This window comes from Pectinophora gossypiella, chromosome 4, assembly GCF_024362695.1.
Source record: "Pectinophora gossypiella chromosome 4, ilPecGoss1.1, whole genome shotgun sequence".
Classification (NCBI taxonomy): Eukaryota; Metazoa; Arthropoda; class Insecta; order Lepidoptera; family Gelechiidae; genus Pectinophora; species Pectinophora gossypiella.
The window spans coordinates 5,258,780-5,277,010 of NC_065407.1; the positions used below are offsets into that span (position 1 = coordinate 5,258,780).

Sequence of the window (18,231 nt, forward strand, 5' to 3'; positions counted from 1 at the left end):
AGTGTTTCTTTTTTTAATTATTTTTTAGTTGCATGCTATTGCGACGGAAAATTCCACTTGATATCAACTCAAAATCATAGTCTGTATCATCCCCTAAAGTTTTCGTTACGGTGTCACTAACACCTGTATATTTACAAATTATATACTTTTGCTAATACTTACCAATACATGAATGGCGTGTCCACATATTAAGCCGACTAAGGCAGTGCCTATAGCCCCAACCAGTAGTCCAGCGTTTTTAAATGCTAACGGCATCGCCAACACTCCGGAACCCAGAGAGGCTTTTAATAGATGCGCAAGAGCACCGAAGGTCCTGAAAGTAGAAAGATTAGGTATGTATGTATATATGTATGTTTTTTATTTCTGTCTCTCTTTCTCTCTTTGTGTCTCTCTCTGTTTGTGTATGTGTCTTTGTATAGATCGTGAGGAGTGGAAATCTGTTATTCAAGTTCTACATCCCAACAGGGTATAAAATGATTCATATTCATTTATTCCTTATAACAACTTTACATTGTGTTGGAAATTGGAAAAAATAAATAAAAACAAACTCAAACTACATTACAATCTAACAACAGTGGGACTAATACTTACTTACAATATACCTAACAAACTATTACAACAAACACATACGATATTCATTATCATCATAAAATATAGCAGACATAAAAAAAGAACATAGTTCTTTGTGTGATGTGTTCCCGAGAAAGTGTGGATGGATTGTGCGAAAAGGATATTATGTGAGTGAAAGGTATATTGACGACGATTGACAGAAATGAATGGAAGAGGAATACATGTTGTGTCGATCCTACTTAGAGAGGTGCAAGGTGCGGGGTGGGGGGTGTGGGGTAGGGGGGGGGGGGGGGTTAGTTCTGTATATGTGGTTTAGCTTTTTTTAAACTAGATGATTATATGATGACATTTAAAATTCCACTTATTCTAAAGGGAAATGTCCCTCGTAACCCGCCCACTGGACTTTCCCACTAATTAATATTGTTGTTCCAAAGTTTTTAATTCATTTAAGATTTTTTTTGGGTTTTTTTTTGGGAATAATAGGTATTAGGATTTTTTTTAAGAAAATCGATAACTATGTTCACTAGCGTGGTGGGTTGGCGGGTAATCGTTCCGATTCCAAGGTGTCATACTACCTATTATGAACCACCAATGACCCGTGGTCTCTGTCCGTGAAAGGGTTAAAGGTACAGTAGCAATATATTAATCCAATAGAATCCAATATATACGTATATTTGACATTTAGTAAGACTACAGTTCAATTTGTCAAAACAGTTAATGTGGCACGGTACTAAAGTATATAAGTACAAATTAATACTTGTTTGTTACAGTACAAAATAAGCAATGTATAATAGGTATGCCTTTTATGTTGAAATAACTTCCTACAATTAAACCTTTGTACATATAATACATAATTGAAAAGAGATTTCTATTTGATAACAATTCCACTGTATCAAAAGTAATCGTTGGTTTTATTTGAGTAGTACATACATACATACATACATAAACTCACGCCCGTAATCCCTAATGGGGTGGGCAGAGCCACAAGTAATCAAAGACAACTTGCAGCCACTGTTGATACGAAGTCCAAAGATGGATATGATGAACCTTATGGTGATAAGGGATCAGCCTATCGCCCATAACATTAGTCCATCATGTTAGATGACACAATCCCTCTGTCGGTTTTTACGACATGCCCGGGAAGAGAAGCAGCTGAACGTGTTCTATGTTTTTTATATGCTCCCAGAACAGCATAGAAGCATTGAGTAGTACAAATGAAATCAAATCAAATATCCATTTAGGAACAGTACAAAAAGGCGGCCTTATTGCTATGAAGCAATTTCTTCCAAGCAACCACTACCAGGAATCAGTCATAAAAAAGCTTAGATGCGGGACGGTGCAACAGCAACAGTTAATAGAGGAGATTGTCACTTAGCAATAAGATCGCATACTGTTCTTCTTTTGAATTCAACTTTATGCGTTTGAATTCATGTTTACATCATGGATTATTGATATCACTTGAACACCGAATAGCAGGTATTATTCTTTGGTGAAAACTTGATTGGCTATTGTACTACATATATGTGTTATATTTATAATGTTTTATAAAAGCTGTATGTTTTCCTTAAATAAATAAATATAAAAAAAAACACGTGATTTCCAGGATTTGTGCCCTGTTAATGGGAAAAGACTGTTACGTTACATAGCTGGCGAGGAGTGGGTATGTCATACGCCTCTGCATAACCCTTTAGAGATACAGGCGCGATGCTATCTTTTGTTATTTTTTCTTTGTTTATGTAGGTATCTCTTGTGTATACAATGAAGTATGAATGCATTATTATTTGAGTAAATATTGAGGATACAGGATAAAAAAAATACTTACGATGTGTTCGATTCAACAGCTCTGTGCTCTGAAGGGATGTAAGGATCCAAGTCTTCCCTCGATCCATTGTAAGCTAGTTCTATTCTGTAAAAAATAAGACCACAAATTATTGAAAAAAAATTTCTAAAAAAAAATAATTTGTTTTGTGTTTAAAATGGCCACATCGCAGCAATTCACCTAGGAAAGCAATATTGCTATTTGGCATTTGCATTGCGCACTTACTTTTATATGTGTAAATGTCAAATAGCAATATTGCTTTCTTAGATGAATTGCTTCGATGTGGCCATTTTAACCCTCTTCAGCATGACAGGGCGAGAGTTACGTTTGCTGGTTATTGGCGGTGACCTTAGAACTGTTTGTGATTGATAGGAATCAATTAATGACAAATTGGTGACAAGTTAACCCCAATCATGCCACTGCGTTGAAGGTGATGAAATATTGATTTCCGTTGCATCAGCAAATTAATAATGCATTAGGTTTTATGAATGGATAAATAAACAAATCATTATTTACTACCATTTAGGTACTATTGAGTAATTAAGATAGGTATGATGGTTTCAATGTGTAAATGATTGCTTTTTTAATGTGAAAAACGTTTTGAGTTCAGCAATGTGTTTTTTTCAATGTAGAAAGGTAAAAAAAACCCTGTACCTGGTTGTAATTTTTATATAATGAAGGGGAATCATTGGCTTATCTGTGAGACATATGTGCACAAAACAGGTAGCCAATAATACTTATAATTATATAAAAAATATAAAATATTTATAACGAATCTAAAAAAAAATGTCGCAAATGCTGGTAATCCTTCTTTTTAATTCGAAATGTATAAATAAGTTCAATTGAAAAGAGAAAACTTGTTTATTTAGTAATCAGAATTTCATAATTTATCATATAAACCTATGTAATCAATCACAATATTCGCATATCCAAAAATATCATAAGCAAAAAAACAATTAGGACAAAATAAACACTTCAGTTAGTGCTTTAGAGCCGTGGTAGCCCAGTTGGTAGAACGCTTGCCTCTCACTTTGAGGTCGCTGGTTCGAATCCAGCACAGGCCTAAACTAATGATTGTCGAATTTGTTTTCGAATTCATGTTTGGATCATAAATTATTATCACGTGCTCAGCGGTGAAGGAAACCATCGTGAGGAAAACCACATTCCTGAAAAATGCAATTTTCGGAGGTATGTGACCTAAACTATATTGGAGCTGGTTTTCCCTTCGCGGGTTGAAAGGTCAGACAGGCAGTCGCTTCTTTAAAAAACCGGGCCTGTCAAATCTTCAGGTTAGGTAAGCGGATCCTGTGAAAAACGGGATAATGCTAGGGAGATGACGCGCCTTATTGCTATATATTATTTTCCCAGACAACCATCTTCCTCCATCTTCTGATGAATTTATCTATTATTGTACAAGTCGGCCGTTAATGAATCATTTATACATCTTAATTGGACGTAAATATTTATAATGAGGTATTAACTGTCTCCATAATCCAGTAGTTAGAGCTTTGGGATCACGATCTGGAGGTCCGAGTTCGATTCCTGACAGGGACATTGTCGAAATCACTTTGTGAGACTCTCCTTTGATTGGTAAAGACATTGTAGGTTTGAATCACCTGACTGTCCGGAAAAGTGAAATGCTGCCTATTAGCCGTAAAACATCTCTACCAACCCGCAGTGGAGCAGCGTGGTGGAGTGTTATTCTCCGGTAGATTGAGGGGAGGTTTGTGCCCAGCAGTGGGCCTAAGTAGGCTATTTATAAATGTTATGCTATGTATAGCAGAATTCCAATGGTGTATTTCAAAATAAGTAACGGACCATTATGACATAACCTTGAGATGTCATTATTAAGAACTTTTGAATTTGAATTGAATTGAATTTTAACAGAGGGTTTTGTTCTATTCTGCTCTAAATTAAATAATGGATCAAAGACATAAATGATTGGGGCCTTGCGTGTAATCTCTGTAGATATATAAAGGTAGAACATTATAATGCTCAAAGTATAATTCATTCTTAATAATAGAATAGAATATACTTTATTGCACTTAACAACTAGTTACATCACAAACAAGAAATGGACGTTTACAAGGGTGGACTTATCTCTAAGAATATCAACGCGAATAGAACCTAAACTAGATACCCAAGCATGTTCATTTAATAATGCTTACAAAGATTTATAATGAAGGACTTTGGCATAGAAATACGTTTCTTTAAAAAGAATATGAACAATAAAAATATATTATTATGTTTCGTTTTATTTTGTCCGCATTGATTTAGGTTTTCGCAGTAAATACACTAGTTAAAACAAAAAAAAATAGACAGCGATTCAACAATAATATTGTTCTATTATGTAAATGTGTGTTGTACTATTATCTAAAAGTGCGGCACTGTTCCCCAAACGATGGAACAGCTTACATCGTGTCCTGCGTGTCCGAACGCCGACGCAGGAGGATCTGATGAGCGCTGCAGATAGCGCCATACTTGTTGCCAAGTTTTGGGCCGATACTATTTAGTTTGCCATCGACACGATAAGAAGAAGATTGTCTAACTGAGTATTACTTTAGAAATGCGTCATTTTTGTTGAAAAGTGCATGCGAAAGTACCCCAAATCAGTCCAGCGAAAGAATAATATCGAATAAGATTTCGAATAAAACATCAAAATAAAAAAATGGAATATTCTGGAAACTAAATTTTCAAAAAGTACATCGCAATAAAAATGTCTGTTACATGACGTGTGATTCGAAAGTTTTTATTATCTCCATTTTTATCACGTTTCTGAGATAACCGTGTGACGAACGTGGATTAACTTAAGCATTGTATAGCAAACAATAGGCGATAATATTTCATAGATCATAATAACTGGGTTTAAGATAACGTAATGTGTGACAATGAAGAAAAATATTTTATTGAAGCAAGTACACATACTACATAAATATTTAAAATGCTAGTTCTTTCCCAAAGTACAGACATATCCGCTTTATTATAAAAGGAAGACAAAAGATAATAGGTTTAAAATATAGTAGTCCACGACACGAAAGAAATCCACGGATTTTAATGGAACTACATAATTGGGTAGTTTCCTAGGTCAAAGATAAATTCTGATTACTAAATAATGATAGGTTTAAAGGTGACTATTAACCATTTTTTTCTATTTCACTTATTGATGAAATTTAATAAAGAAAAATGTAATAATAAGTGCGACATTTTGTCAAGTTTTTCTATGACGTCACAGGTTGCTTTTTCATACAAATTCCATAGTAATTTCGTATTTTGACGCTTAGTAAAAAGTAAATGATTTGGAATCTGCGTCACGAGGGCCGCGGCTGCGGTACTTCTTTCGTGGTCATCATCATCAATTTAAGAGCCACGCTCTTGTCAGTGTAGCATTTTCCATTCCAGTCTATCAAAGGCCAATTCCTTTACCTCCCTATACGACACGACGTTAACCTTTTCTTTAATCTGTTCCATGTAAGCTCTTCTTGGTCTTCCCTTCCTCTCTTTCCTTCTCTTTCTTTTTTCTTTAGTGTTCAAACATAAATTGTAACACCATACTTACAATCGCATTCATTTGTTTAGAGGCCGAGCCGGATTTTAATATTCTATGTCTTCTTAATTTAAGTAGACTTAAGTCGCCTGAACTGAATAATTATAAAACATCATAGATTTTAGCTCGGTATGATCGTGATATACTATTCTCCTCATCGACGTTCCTCAAAGTTTCATAATTACTTAGAGTTTAGAGTGTTCTTGACTTGGACTACTAAGGTTTAAGATAACGTAAATTTAATCAGCGTTTACCTAGGTAGCCGTGGTAGCCCAGTTGGAAGAACGCTTGACTCTCATCGTAAGGTCGTAGGTTCGAATCCAGCATGGGCCTAAACTTATGATTTCCGAAATCGTTTTTCTAATTCATATTTGGATCATAAATGATAATCACGTGTTTAGCGGTGACGAAAAACATCGTGAGGAAACCCACAAATCTGTTTCGGAGGTATGCGACCTAACCTGTATTGGGCTGATTTTCCCTTTGCGGATTGGAAGGTCAGACAGGCAGTCGCTTCTGTAATAAACCGGTCCTGTCTAATGTTCAGGATAGGTAAGCGGATCCTGTGAAAACGGGATATAGCTAGGGAGACGACGAATCAGCGTTTATCTAGATACTCTCGTCACTATTTTTACATTTATCTGTTTCATATATCTCTATAGGTATAATATAATCGTATAAATTACAACAAATTAAATTGAAACACCCTATTTCGTCGTCTTCGTCGAAAAATCACATTTGGAAGTGATTTTTGTTAACAACCTCGCGGTAGACACGCTCGTTATAAACCAGGTAAAAAATTGTGATATAAATTTTAACCCGGATTGCAAGGAGAATTTATTGCAAGAAATAAAAGTTTTTTTTTACCTTTGATAGGTTTGCTCGTGGCCCCAGACTTGCCCGAAGGCATTGACGAGGCCTAAGATGGAGCGAGCTCGCCCAGAAGGTGCCTGTTCACTCTGGCCTTGAAAGCACCCGGGTTATTTGCATTCGGAAATACAGAAGACGGCAGAGAATTCCAGTCCTCGGTTTTGTTGAAGAAAATCACATCGGAATGCGATTTTTAAAAAAAAGTGATTTTCCCGACAAGCTGATAAAAAGGAGGTCTGTGCATATACTTTCGGGTCTGTTCTAGTAAATAGGTACCTAACTTTATTCAACGCGTATTTTCTGTCCATATTGCTATCTCATTGAACACTATTTAACCTTCATAACAATACGCTTTAATGGTAGTAGTATTTGCGTGCAACAACAACCTCGTAAAATCTTACTCACAATTACACTATTAGGTATTATCTTACTCACTTTATATTACAATTATATCTATATTTTTAATGTGTATAAGGTTTTATGTAGGTACAGGCAATTAATCATACTAATATAACGGCCTCCGTGGTCCAGTGGTTGAGTCTTCTGCTCACGATCCAGAGATCCCGGGTTCGAATCCCGGTGGGGACAAAACACTTTGTGATCCCTAGTTTGGTTATGACATTGCAGGCTGATCACCTGATTGTCCGAAAGTAAGATGATCCGTGCCGTTGGTCCCGGTTACTACTTACTGATGTAAGTACGTAGTCGTTACTTGAGTGGGACTTATATACATACACCGGCGTAAGCAGAGATTGGAATTCCACTTGCTTCGATCCTGACATACTTCTCTTGCTTCCTCGACATCCATCAATCAATTCATACACGCACGCCGGTTCAGAGTAGATCTTACTGAACCTTTTCTAGGGACATCTCCAAATGTACGTCCTTCTATTTCTTCCTCTGACAGCCCTACCAAAAATAAAAAACTGTGCTGGCAAAATATACTGCTTTCGTAATCGTATTATCCTTCATCCACTCTACGAATCAACTTAACATTTCCTTCTCAATCTTAGTCACTATATCGTCTTTTACACCACATCTCTCTCATGGTTTCTCTGATGGGACTGTTTATATAGTGTTAGTTATACCTATGTGTATGTACTCACTTAGAGCTATAAGTATCGGGGCCGCTGATGGTGGTGACACTGGGGGCTGGTCTGACCTTCTCCATGTTGCCGGTCATGTTGGAGTCAATGAAGAAGAGGGGTTAGTGTGTATTCTGTCCGGACCTTCTCTTGCATCGCCACTGGTTTTCTTTGTCTGAAAAGAGAGAAACAATGTTAGATTTAGGATCCCAATCTTTAATGACTTCTACAATATTCTACATGCATATGTGGGAGGTAATTTTGTCATTGAATTTCTTCAGTTTCATAACAGTTAATAGTTAGTCACTTTTAAAGATTCACGCACTTTATACATAGTTAACTATTTTCATAATTGTACTTATCATAATTTGCACAAAACTAAGATTTTGCAGAAATATCTGGGAGTCTTCAAGGCTAGAGTGAATAGACATTTTCTAAGTAAGCGAGATCCTTCCTAGACCACATCGTCATTTAACATCAGGTGATCAGGCGATTCGCGGTTCGTGGTCAAACGTGAGCCTATATTATTAAAAAATATATATTACTTATAATGTAATATGCAATCCAATCCAATCCAATCTAGCCTACAAGATCCCACTGCTGGGCAAAGGCCTCCCCTTCCTCTTTCCATTTTTCGCGGTCCTGTGCGTATCCCGGCCAGTCCCTCCGGCAAGCGTCCAAGCAATAATAATAATTACAATAATAATGTAATAATTGTTATGGTTATAATGTAATATATTCCGTCCAATTGCTTTTAAGGTCTATATTATATTTTATGTTCAACTTCAACTTCAACTTTATGGTTGTATGGCAACCTGTCGTACTTATATTTTATGTTGTTATAAATAAATTTCAGAACTTACTATTGAACTTGGCACCCATTTAGATCTCACTTCTTTTGTCGTTGAAGTCAACAACCAATGTATATTTAGGTATATCATAAGTAATATTGAACTTGGCTCTCAATTCACATTAATGTTTTTGATGGGATATGTTTTACTACACCTGATATATAGTTATTATTTAACCAGATTGTTAAGATAGCTGTCACATAGACAATTTTTTTCTGTTTAAATTAACCATATTCAGGTTAACAGAACCACAGTTTTTCCTCCGTGTACCTACATGCTTGTAATCACATTATTTCCGTTAATCACGCACAAGGCCGTGGGAAAATGTAGTGTTCCCCTGTACATTGTCAAGGGCATATCCTGTCATTGTCATGGTGGTATTATGATCACAATTCACTGATTTTATACATACCATACCTTACGGCTGGTCAAAATTATCCATGTTATGACATCGTATTGTTAGATAGAAAAGAATCGATCGATCTAATATTGACTGATACATCACTTTGCTCCTAAACGTCACAACACTAGCTTACGTACGGTCACGAACATTAATATAATAATACACTTTAGTACTATGTCACATTAACTTTTTTGACAAATTGAACTGTAAGTCTCACTAAATGTCAAATATGTTAGTGCGACACAGTCCTAAAGTGGGTACATTATATTGCTCATGACTGTACTTTAACAGATCTTACCGCGCATTGAGACGATAGTAAATTGTTATCTTGTTGAAGTATAAAATCAATAATTGTACTGAACTGGTTGTTCTGTTTAATAGTATCAAGTCAAGAATACCTGCAAATAGTTTTCTAATTACTTGCTCTGCCCACCCCATTAGGAAATACGGCCGTTAGTTTATGTGATAGCTCAGTTGGTAGAACGCTTGCCTCTCACTGTAAGGTCGTAGTTTCGAATCCAGTACAGGCCTAAACCAATGATTGTCGAATATGTTTTTGAATTCATATTTGGATCATAAATGATTATCACGTGCTCAGCGGTGAAGGAAAACATCGTGAGGAAACCCACATTCCAACACAGATTCAAGAGAAGGTAGGACAGGCAGTCGCTTTTGTGAAAAATCGGACCTGTAAGCGGACCCTGTGAAAAAGAAAATGCTAGGGAGATGATGACGTAGCGTAGGTGGACTTCGGTATAATTGAGCAGAAGACAAAGTGTAGTTTTTTTATAGATACTTTTATAGATATTGAATCACCATCACGAGTACGTCAAGCTATCTTGGTGATTATTAATTACCGTCATCCCTACAACCGCATCAGCATTTACACATACTGTAATCCCCCTTATGTTCTCATTATTTCGTATCAATCCGCAGAAACAATTCGCTGTTTCGTCTATTATTAGTGACGTACCTAACATGATTCCCTGAAATGGAATAGGTGTTTGAATTCCACACTTGCAAGATATTCATAGTCTTTTAGGAATCCAACCATACCTACAAAAACTCTCACCTACACCTATTACCCACCGGAGTAAGCAGATACTATGGAATTCCATTAGGTTTCGACCCTGACAAACTTCTCTCCTACAAACGTTTCATATTCGCACGCTAGTTCAGAGTAGATTGTTCTTAACCTTTCAAAGGTCCAATCCAACTAGTCAAATCAGTTACTTTTTTCTAAACGTCAAACCACGAAATTACTATGGAATTTGTATCAAAAAGCACACTGTGACGTCATAGAAAAACGTGATAAAATGTCACACTTATTATTACGTTTTCTTGATTAAAATTCATAATAAATAAGTTAAATAGTTCTGAGGAGCTCGGTGGCGCAGAGGTAAACGCGCTCGGTCTGCGATTGTTGAAGTTAAGCAACTTTCGCAAAGGCTGGTCATAGGATGGGTGACCACAAAAAAAGTTTTCATCTCGAGCTCCTCCGTGCTTCGGAAGGCACGTTAAGCCGTTGGTCCCGGCTGCATTAGCAGTCGTTAATAACCGTCAATCCGCACTGGGCCCGCGTGATGGTTTTAGGCCCGATCTCCCTATCCATCCATAGGGAAGGCCCGTGCCCCAGCAGTGGGGTCGTTTATGGGCTGATGATGATGATGTGAAGTTAAATAGAAAAAAAAGTTTTGCTTTTAGATCTGTCTTTATTTAGTAATTAGAATTTCATAATTAATGTTGAACCTAGTACACGACTAAATTTATGTGTTTTTGCTCCGTTGTTGTCAGAAAGTAAAATAAATAGAAAAGATTAAACATATTTTCGGCAATTTATTCTACCAATGTTCAGCTGTTTACATTCCCAGGCATGTCGCTCAAACCGATAAGGGGTTGTTGATTTATGAGGTGATCTCCACTTTTCATATGGTGCATCATTATTCAATTTAGGACTGGTGTTGCTCGCCCTATGAAAGTTTATGGTTTATATATTTTAGGATTATGTTATTAAAGATATACAATTACTTCTATGTTCCATTAAATTTAAACTTCTTGTTGGCTAAAGACACTGTTATATTGTGTGGAACTTCATTTTTTTTACGTGACTTATTGTAGATTTGCCACAGATAGCATTAACTACTTGGCCGGACATTGGAGAGCGCTGAAGGCTCTCATCTGGTACAACGTTTAAGACGACAGGCCTGAGGGTGCCCAGTTGGGCGCGAACCTTGGCCCAGGGCGTCGTCTGAGAGGAAGAATATTTGAAAGGATTAATCGACCCTAGTGGGTCGATAGCGATAAGCACTGAATACGGGAAATCGTCGACCACGCCGGCGGGGTCGGTATCGGGATTCTGAAGTGTTTGGTGGGAACTTAATTTGTTTTTAGCTGATTGTACAGAAACACCGCAACCTAAAAGTTCCCAATGGTACTCGTAGAAGCGGGTTTTGCATTCATGAAACCGCTGCGTGACGTGTCGGATTTCTCAAATTCAAAAATATCTTTATTTAGTAATAGGTAGTTACACTTTCAACCGTATTTTTTTACATAACGAACGTCTCATCTGGCTGAAACTACTGCAGATTCTCACTACCTGTATAGCCGGGGAACAGAAGCTGCAAGAAACACGGCCCTGACCCTAGACGTTCTTTAAAAAAAAATACTGTTATACAATTTAGTAATTTCGCTGCCTAATATCAGTTTCCAGACCCTTTGCATCCATATGTTCTAGATAATCACTAATATTATAATAACCTTTTTTACAAAAGTTTTTGTGTGAAAAGGTGAATACTCGAACATTAGACACAAAAATACGGTGCGGTACATCGAACTTTATAATCCGAATAATAAAAAGTGTCTTTTTTAATTTGCTCACCTTAATTATTTTGCGAAGCCTTAAACACTTTCATTTATCACTCTTATCATTTTCCCTGTCTTTTATCTAAAGATTTTTGTCTCGTCCTCACATGTGTTCAGTTAAATACCAACTATAACACTACGATAATAGTTTTACGACGTTTGCAATACAACGGTTGCTACTCGTCATATTTATTATACAGCGTGTATCTAAATAATAAAAACACGTCTTATATTTACTCTCGTTTTTATTGAGTGATATAAATAAATAATGTTTTGATGTTTACGACCTCTGGGACATAATGTAAAAGGCTACGTGGAATACCAATTCCAAAATTCCCGATTAGATTAATCAAGAAAAACAATTTCATCTGACTTGAGTTTGTTTCCATATTACCTGTATTTTTTTGACGTGACTTATTGTAGATTTGCCGTAGATGGCATTAACTACTTGGCCGGACAAATGGGGAGCGCTGAAGGCTCTCACCCGGTACAACGTTTAAGACAACAGGCCTGAGGGTGCCCAGTTGGGCGCAAACCTCGGCTCAGGGCGTCGTCTGAGAGGAAAAATATTTGAAAGAATTAATCGACCCTAGTGGGTCGATAGCGATAAGCGCTGAATGAGTAAAATCGTCGACCACGCCGGCGGGGTCGGTATCGGGGTCCTGAAGTGTTTGGTGTCGCGAGTTGATTGGCTGCGTCTATGGCTAGAGTAATCGGGTCGTCGGGATCGTATATTACGTCCTTCGTGACCTGTAATCACAGTCCGGACACTTCGTACAAAAATCTCGTGATTTTCGCCTTACCCCGTGCGGGCAAGACAGTCTGCGCTCGCTCCCTCACTCCTCAACGTGATCCGCAACGGAGGGTGAGGTAAGACGATCCATGCTTCGGAAGGCACGTTAACCCGTTCGTCCCAGTTACTGTTTACGTAGCGCCAGAACATCTTTTATTTATAACAATGTAATTTGCATGGCACCAAAAAATTATAATAATTTACCTAACAGCATAAAACTATGTGATAGTGTACCGGAATTTAAAAAGATAAATATTTTTTGGTAGAAAAATGCTATTATAAAATTACTGATTACCTCTCAGACTGTACCACAATGTATAATATACCTGCTGTATTGATCTATTTGAAAATTTTTGATTGTATAATTATAGTTTTATAAGTCTAAATATTTTTACGCCAACATGGCAAGATGTGGAAATACTTTATTAACTGTACCTACTCTTCAACTTAATGTACCCATATCTCCAAATAAATGTCTGATTTCTGATTACTACTTACTGATGTAAGTACGTAGTCATTACATCAGCCATGTCAGGGGCCTTTGCTGGCTAAATAGTAATACTGATGTAAGTACGTATTCGTTATATGAGCCATGTCAGGGGCCTTTTCTGGCTAAATAGTAACCCTGACACCAGGGTTGATGAGGTTGGTAGTCCACCTCACATTTATAAAATTTAAATCTATCAAAACAATAACATACTATATGACTTTGCTATCCCTGTGTAATGTGAATACAGTTTTGAAGAACGTTTATCTTTGAGAAGAGAATGTGACTGATATGGGTTCGAGGTCTTTTATAAGTAATCAAATTATGTTTATAACATAAAAAATACTTTTTTGTACACACAGGAAATACAAATCAATAGAGAAATAGAAAGAGCACAATAGGCGGCCTTATTGCTATAGGAGATAGTTATAATATAATATAGCGAAAAAGTGCAGCATAGGAATACTTGTACATATAAAATACAAAGATAGATATATACTTACGAGTACATGAACTATATAATAATAATACACCTATTATAATTGTTATTAATAATAAATAAACATCAATATTTAAACATACACATATAAGAGACTTTTTGTAAATATTTCTTTGTATTTTGGTGCAATAAAGTGTATTTGTATTGTATTGTACATATAATTCTATGAAAGAAAAGGAGTAGATAGATTATGAAGATGAAGAGGAAATAGAACTAATGAAATGCGCCTTGACTTGCCATTTAAAGTCCTCCAATGACCAAGCTCTCATACTGCTTTCAGGCAGATAATTCGGAGTAGCAGATTGCGGATTGGGAAGGAATATTTAGTGATGATTTGAGTAGCAATTGACATATATAATATTATTATAACAGCTGTCACATGCATTCACAATATAATATATTGTCGTGGCCAGATCTTAGAATTGATCATTTCATGAAATGGTCATATATCATGAAATAGAATATCACACGTTGGCTACATCATGATGTAGTTTGGCCAGATCATTGAACACAAAACGTTAAACTACATGAGCAACTAAATGTATGATCACTTCATGATATGGCCAAAGTTGCCAAACATATCGTATTTGTAACATTATCCACCGGTAGTGGCGCTGGCGCGCGGTTTCACTCAACGCGCATCTCATGTCATACTCAACATTCAAACGGTTTCTGGCTTTTGTTTTTGTAACAAGAGTTATAATAATATTTCGTGCCATCCCGTGTCACCCCCCTATGATCTCCGTTTTACCCCTGAGGGGACTACCCCCTAGGGGTAATTATACCCCTAGGTTACGAACCACTGCTCTAAACCATATAAAAAATAGACGATGATCGTCGAGTACACACACGGCATACTTTGCTGAATACTTCTTACTGTAGGAAAGGAAGCTAGTGGACTCCAACATTAACTCTAAGAGAGGCCATAAGATTTTTTTGGTAGACAATTTAAACATTGACGGAAGTTAGTAAAAAGGGCATCTGTTAAATTTTTTGTCACAGTATAGTAACTTAACGTCAATCTCAAGAACAGTGGTTCTCGATTCGAACAGAGAATCAGTGGAATAGATCTAAAAAAAAATGTTCGTGTTTTTTATATAATGATTAGCATTTGACAACTATTGTACCCAGATGACTCCAATAAAAATGTTTTTTTGTTTAAATACTAAAAATGTTATTACAGTTACAAAATAATTATGATGTTTAAAAATAATTAATTTGAATAGAAATAAATACGTAAGCACCTACATCACCTTTACATAAAAAAATATATCTAAAAAGTTACAATTAACCTAAAAACCCGTATTATTCCAGGTAAGTATAAAGGTATACAATTTAATAAATTATTAAATATTGTACCTCAAGTTCACTGTTTTAAGTTTCAGAAGAAACTCCTGTTCACTTCAGAGAGCACTAGTCAGCACTAAAACACTCAACCAACTAAATAATAAAGGAAGATGTAGGTAAGTATACTACTCGGTAAGTCACACTGTATTAAAATGAGAATGTAAATGCAAATTCAGGAAAAAATAATAATGAATTGGTATATTCTTGAATATTGACAAGTTGTTTGAAAACTCGTACATTTAAAAGTTCCTTTCAATATAGAGTCATAAAAAAATTATAGGTTTTTTTAAAAATAGAATCACTTTACCTATAACTTTACATAGAATCAGAATCAGAATCATTTATTCAACGTAATTATCATGGATAAACTTGTTGAAGGTCAATGTAACATAAGAATAAATATAACATAAGAATTTACGTCATTTCGCAAGGTGTTATGGCTGAGGAGAAGAAATGACAAGAAACTGCAACAGCAACACATCTTTTAAATCAATGAGGGTACATTACAAGTTATTTAATAACTAGAGGAACACATTCAATACCAGACATTTTTATCATTTAGGTAATCATTAATCTTATAATAGGCTTTTTTACATAAAGTAAGCTTCACGTGAGCTTTAAATTTGTTCTCTGACAAATTTAAAATATTATCTGGTATTTTATTGTAAAAACGTATACATAACCCCAAAAAAGATGAATTTAATTTACTTAATCTAGAATTTTGAACAACAATTTTATTTTTATTACTTGTATTGTAAGTATGCCTTTCACAGTTTCTCGGAAGGAGAGATACATTTTTACGCACATACATAATGTTTTCATAAATATATTGACTTGCGACCGTCAGTATATTTATTTCTTTAAACAGCTCCCTTAAAGAGTCCATATTATTAATCATTCATTCATTCTTTAATCATTATCATCACTTTATATATTATTAATTTACCTTAAGGGCATTTATTGACGTGATTTATTTTAGATTTGCCGCAAATGGAATTAACTACTTGGCCGGACAAATGGGGAGCGCTGAGGGAATATCTTAAGGGCAGTTTTCACTAACGCAGTTGGCTCGACCATTATAGACCACTTATCACGTTGATCTAACAGAAAGTTTAGGTGCATGGATACTTATTTCATCTTGCGATGGATGTATGGTCACGAGCATTAATATGTATACACTTTGGTACCATGTCACATTAACTTTTTTGACAAATTGAACTGTAAGTCTCACTAAATGTCAAATATGTTAGTGCGACAGAGTCCTTAAGTGGGTACATTATATTGCTCATGACTGTACATCTGACTACTCTGACTACTGACTTTGACTACTTATGCTTTGTTAAGTACATAATAATTATTTTTTTAATGAAGATTTATTTAACACGTAGGAAAACTTAGTCTTGGTCTTAGTCTTATTGAGGACAGAAGAGGCAAGACGATTGGACACTTAATAAGACACGACGAGTTTATCAAAAACATCATAGTAGGGAAGCTACAAGGAGAGAGAGAGAGAGAGGAAGTGGGAGACCAAGAAGAGCTTACACGGAACAGATTAAAGAGAAAGCGAACGTCGTGTCTTATAAGGAAGTGAAGGAATTGGTCTTTGATAGACAAGAATGGAGAATGCTACACCGACAAGAGCGTGGCTCTTAAATTAGTGATGATAAAAACTTAGTCAATTATAATTCTCTTTGCTAAAATAAAATTAGCTGTCGGAACCCACATACGTGAAGTAATGGAAAATCTCTTGCGTCTGAAATCTCGACAGATTAAGTGTTAATGAAATTGTTCGTCAATTTTCAGATATTATTAAAGAGAAAGTGTTTTCCCAAAATTGTTAAAGTAATTCATTATGAAAGATAAAATGAATAGCTTCATCTATAATTATCTTGATGAAGAGATTTGTGACTGTCTAAGGCTGCTTTTCCACCAGAGCTGTCAGATGTACATCTACTGATTGATGAAGTGAGTACCCACGCATCACGGAACTTTCTGTTAGATCAACGCAACGTCATTACGTTGCGTTGTTTCACCACCCATTGGTGGTGAGCCGTATTGCCCGCCAATGGTCGAGCCAACTGTGTTAGTGTGTGTGGCAGGATCACTGACGTGGATTATGTATGTATTTACGTACTTATTTGAAATGAATATGACGTGAGCGTTGGTGTTGTAAAATGCGTACTCACGATCGATCATCAAAAATGTATTACTACTTGTATACGCAAGCAGGCCACAAGGAAAATAAATTATTATTAATATACGAGATGCAAAATTATGGAAATTACCTAAAACATAGCAAAGTGTATTTCCGCTTGAGTAATACATTGCCCATAATATTTTGACTAATAGGAAGGAAAAATTAAAACAGACACTTTTGTTTGACGTCACTTATTGTTGAGATAGGTATTCTCTAATACATCCCACCAAATCGTTTTCATGTAAAATGATGACAAGACGAGACCATATCGATCGCAATTTCAAAAAGTTATCAGATCTCATGTAGAGCAAAGCTTCTAACTCCACACGTCCTAACTATATATAACACTAAGTTCACAAAGTTTACACATTAGGCAAAATATGGGGCCCTACCTCTACTTCAAGTGAAACTATTTCACAAATGTTTTCGCTTCCCACTCATTATGAAAAGTAGTAATTACTGACTGAGGCTAAATAGACAGTTTCCCGAATACCCTAAATGAACGCGAGTGGTCAGCAGGTCAATGTTCGACTGTGTACCCTTTAAAAGCCTAAAGCGTATGCGAGAGTGCAACAGCCACATTTTGCCCAACTGCGCATCTTTTTAACGTCCCGGATGTGTAAGCCACCAATTTACCAAAATAAAGGTTCCACGTCACCTTTTTACACAGCGTCAAACTACGGCTACAGCGCGACAACCTTATGTTTTCACTTCATTCAATACAGTTGCTATATAACTTAACCGCATTTATAAATTTGTCTCTGTTTGGGAGATGAAAATTCCAGGTTTCAGATTTTTTTTTGTTGTTTGTGTACTAATACTAGCTTACGGCCTAAATTTCAGCGTTCTAAGACATTAAGAAGTACCTTATAATTATGACTTAATAAAACTTAATAAAATTTAC

At 35.9% G+C, this 18,231-nt stretch overlaps 1 protein-coding gene across 3 annotated transcripts in view; it reads right to left on the bottom strand.

Moving 5' to 3' along the window:
- The window catches only part of LOC126366280 (proton-coupled amino acid transporter-like protein pathetic), a 58,972-nt gene that overhangs the window by 23,897 nt on the left and 16,844 nt on the right, over window positions 1-18,231 (bottom strand). Inside the window, exons 1-4 of one of the 3 annotated variants that reach the window (XM_050009360.1) lie at window positions 15,143-15,160; window positions 7,910-8,063; window positions 2,393-2,476; window positions 163-313 (exon numbers count right to left, since the gene is read on the bottom strand). In XM_050009360.1, the coding sequence (XP_049865317.1) occupies window positions 163-313; window positions 2,393-2,476; window positions 7,910-7,986 (312 nt within the window). In that variant the 5' untranslated portion in view covers window positions 7,987-8,063; window positions 15,143-15,160. Of the gene's footprint in view, window positions 1-162; window positions 314-2,392; window positions 2,477-7,909; window positions 8,064-12,020; window positions 12,139-15,142; window positions 15,161-18,231 lie in introns of those variants that run through there. The other 2 variants (XM_050009359.1, XM_050009358.1) reach the window with 2 other exon arrangements.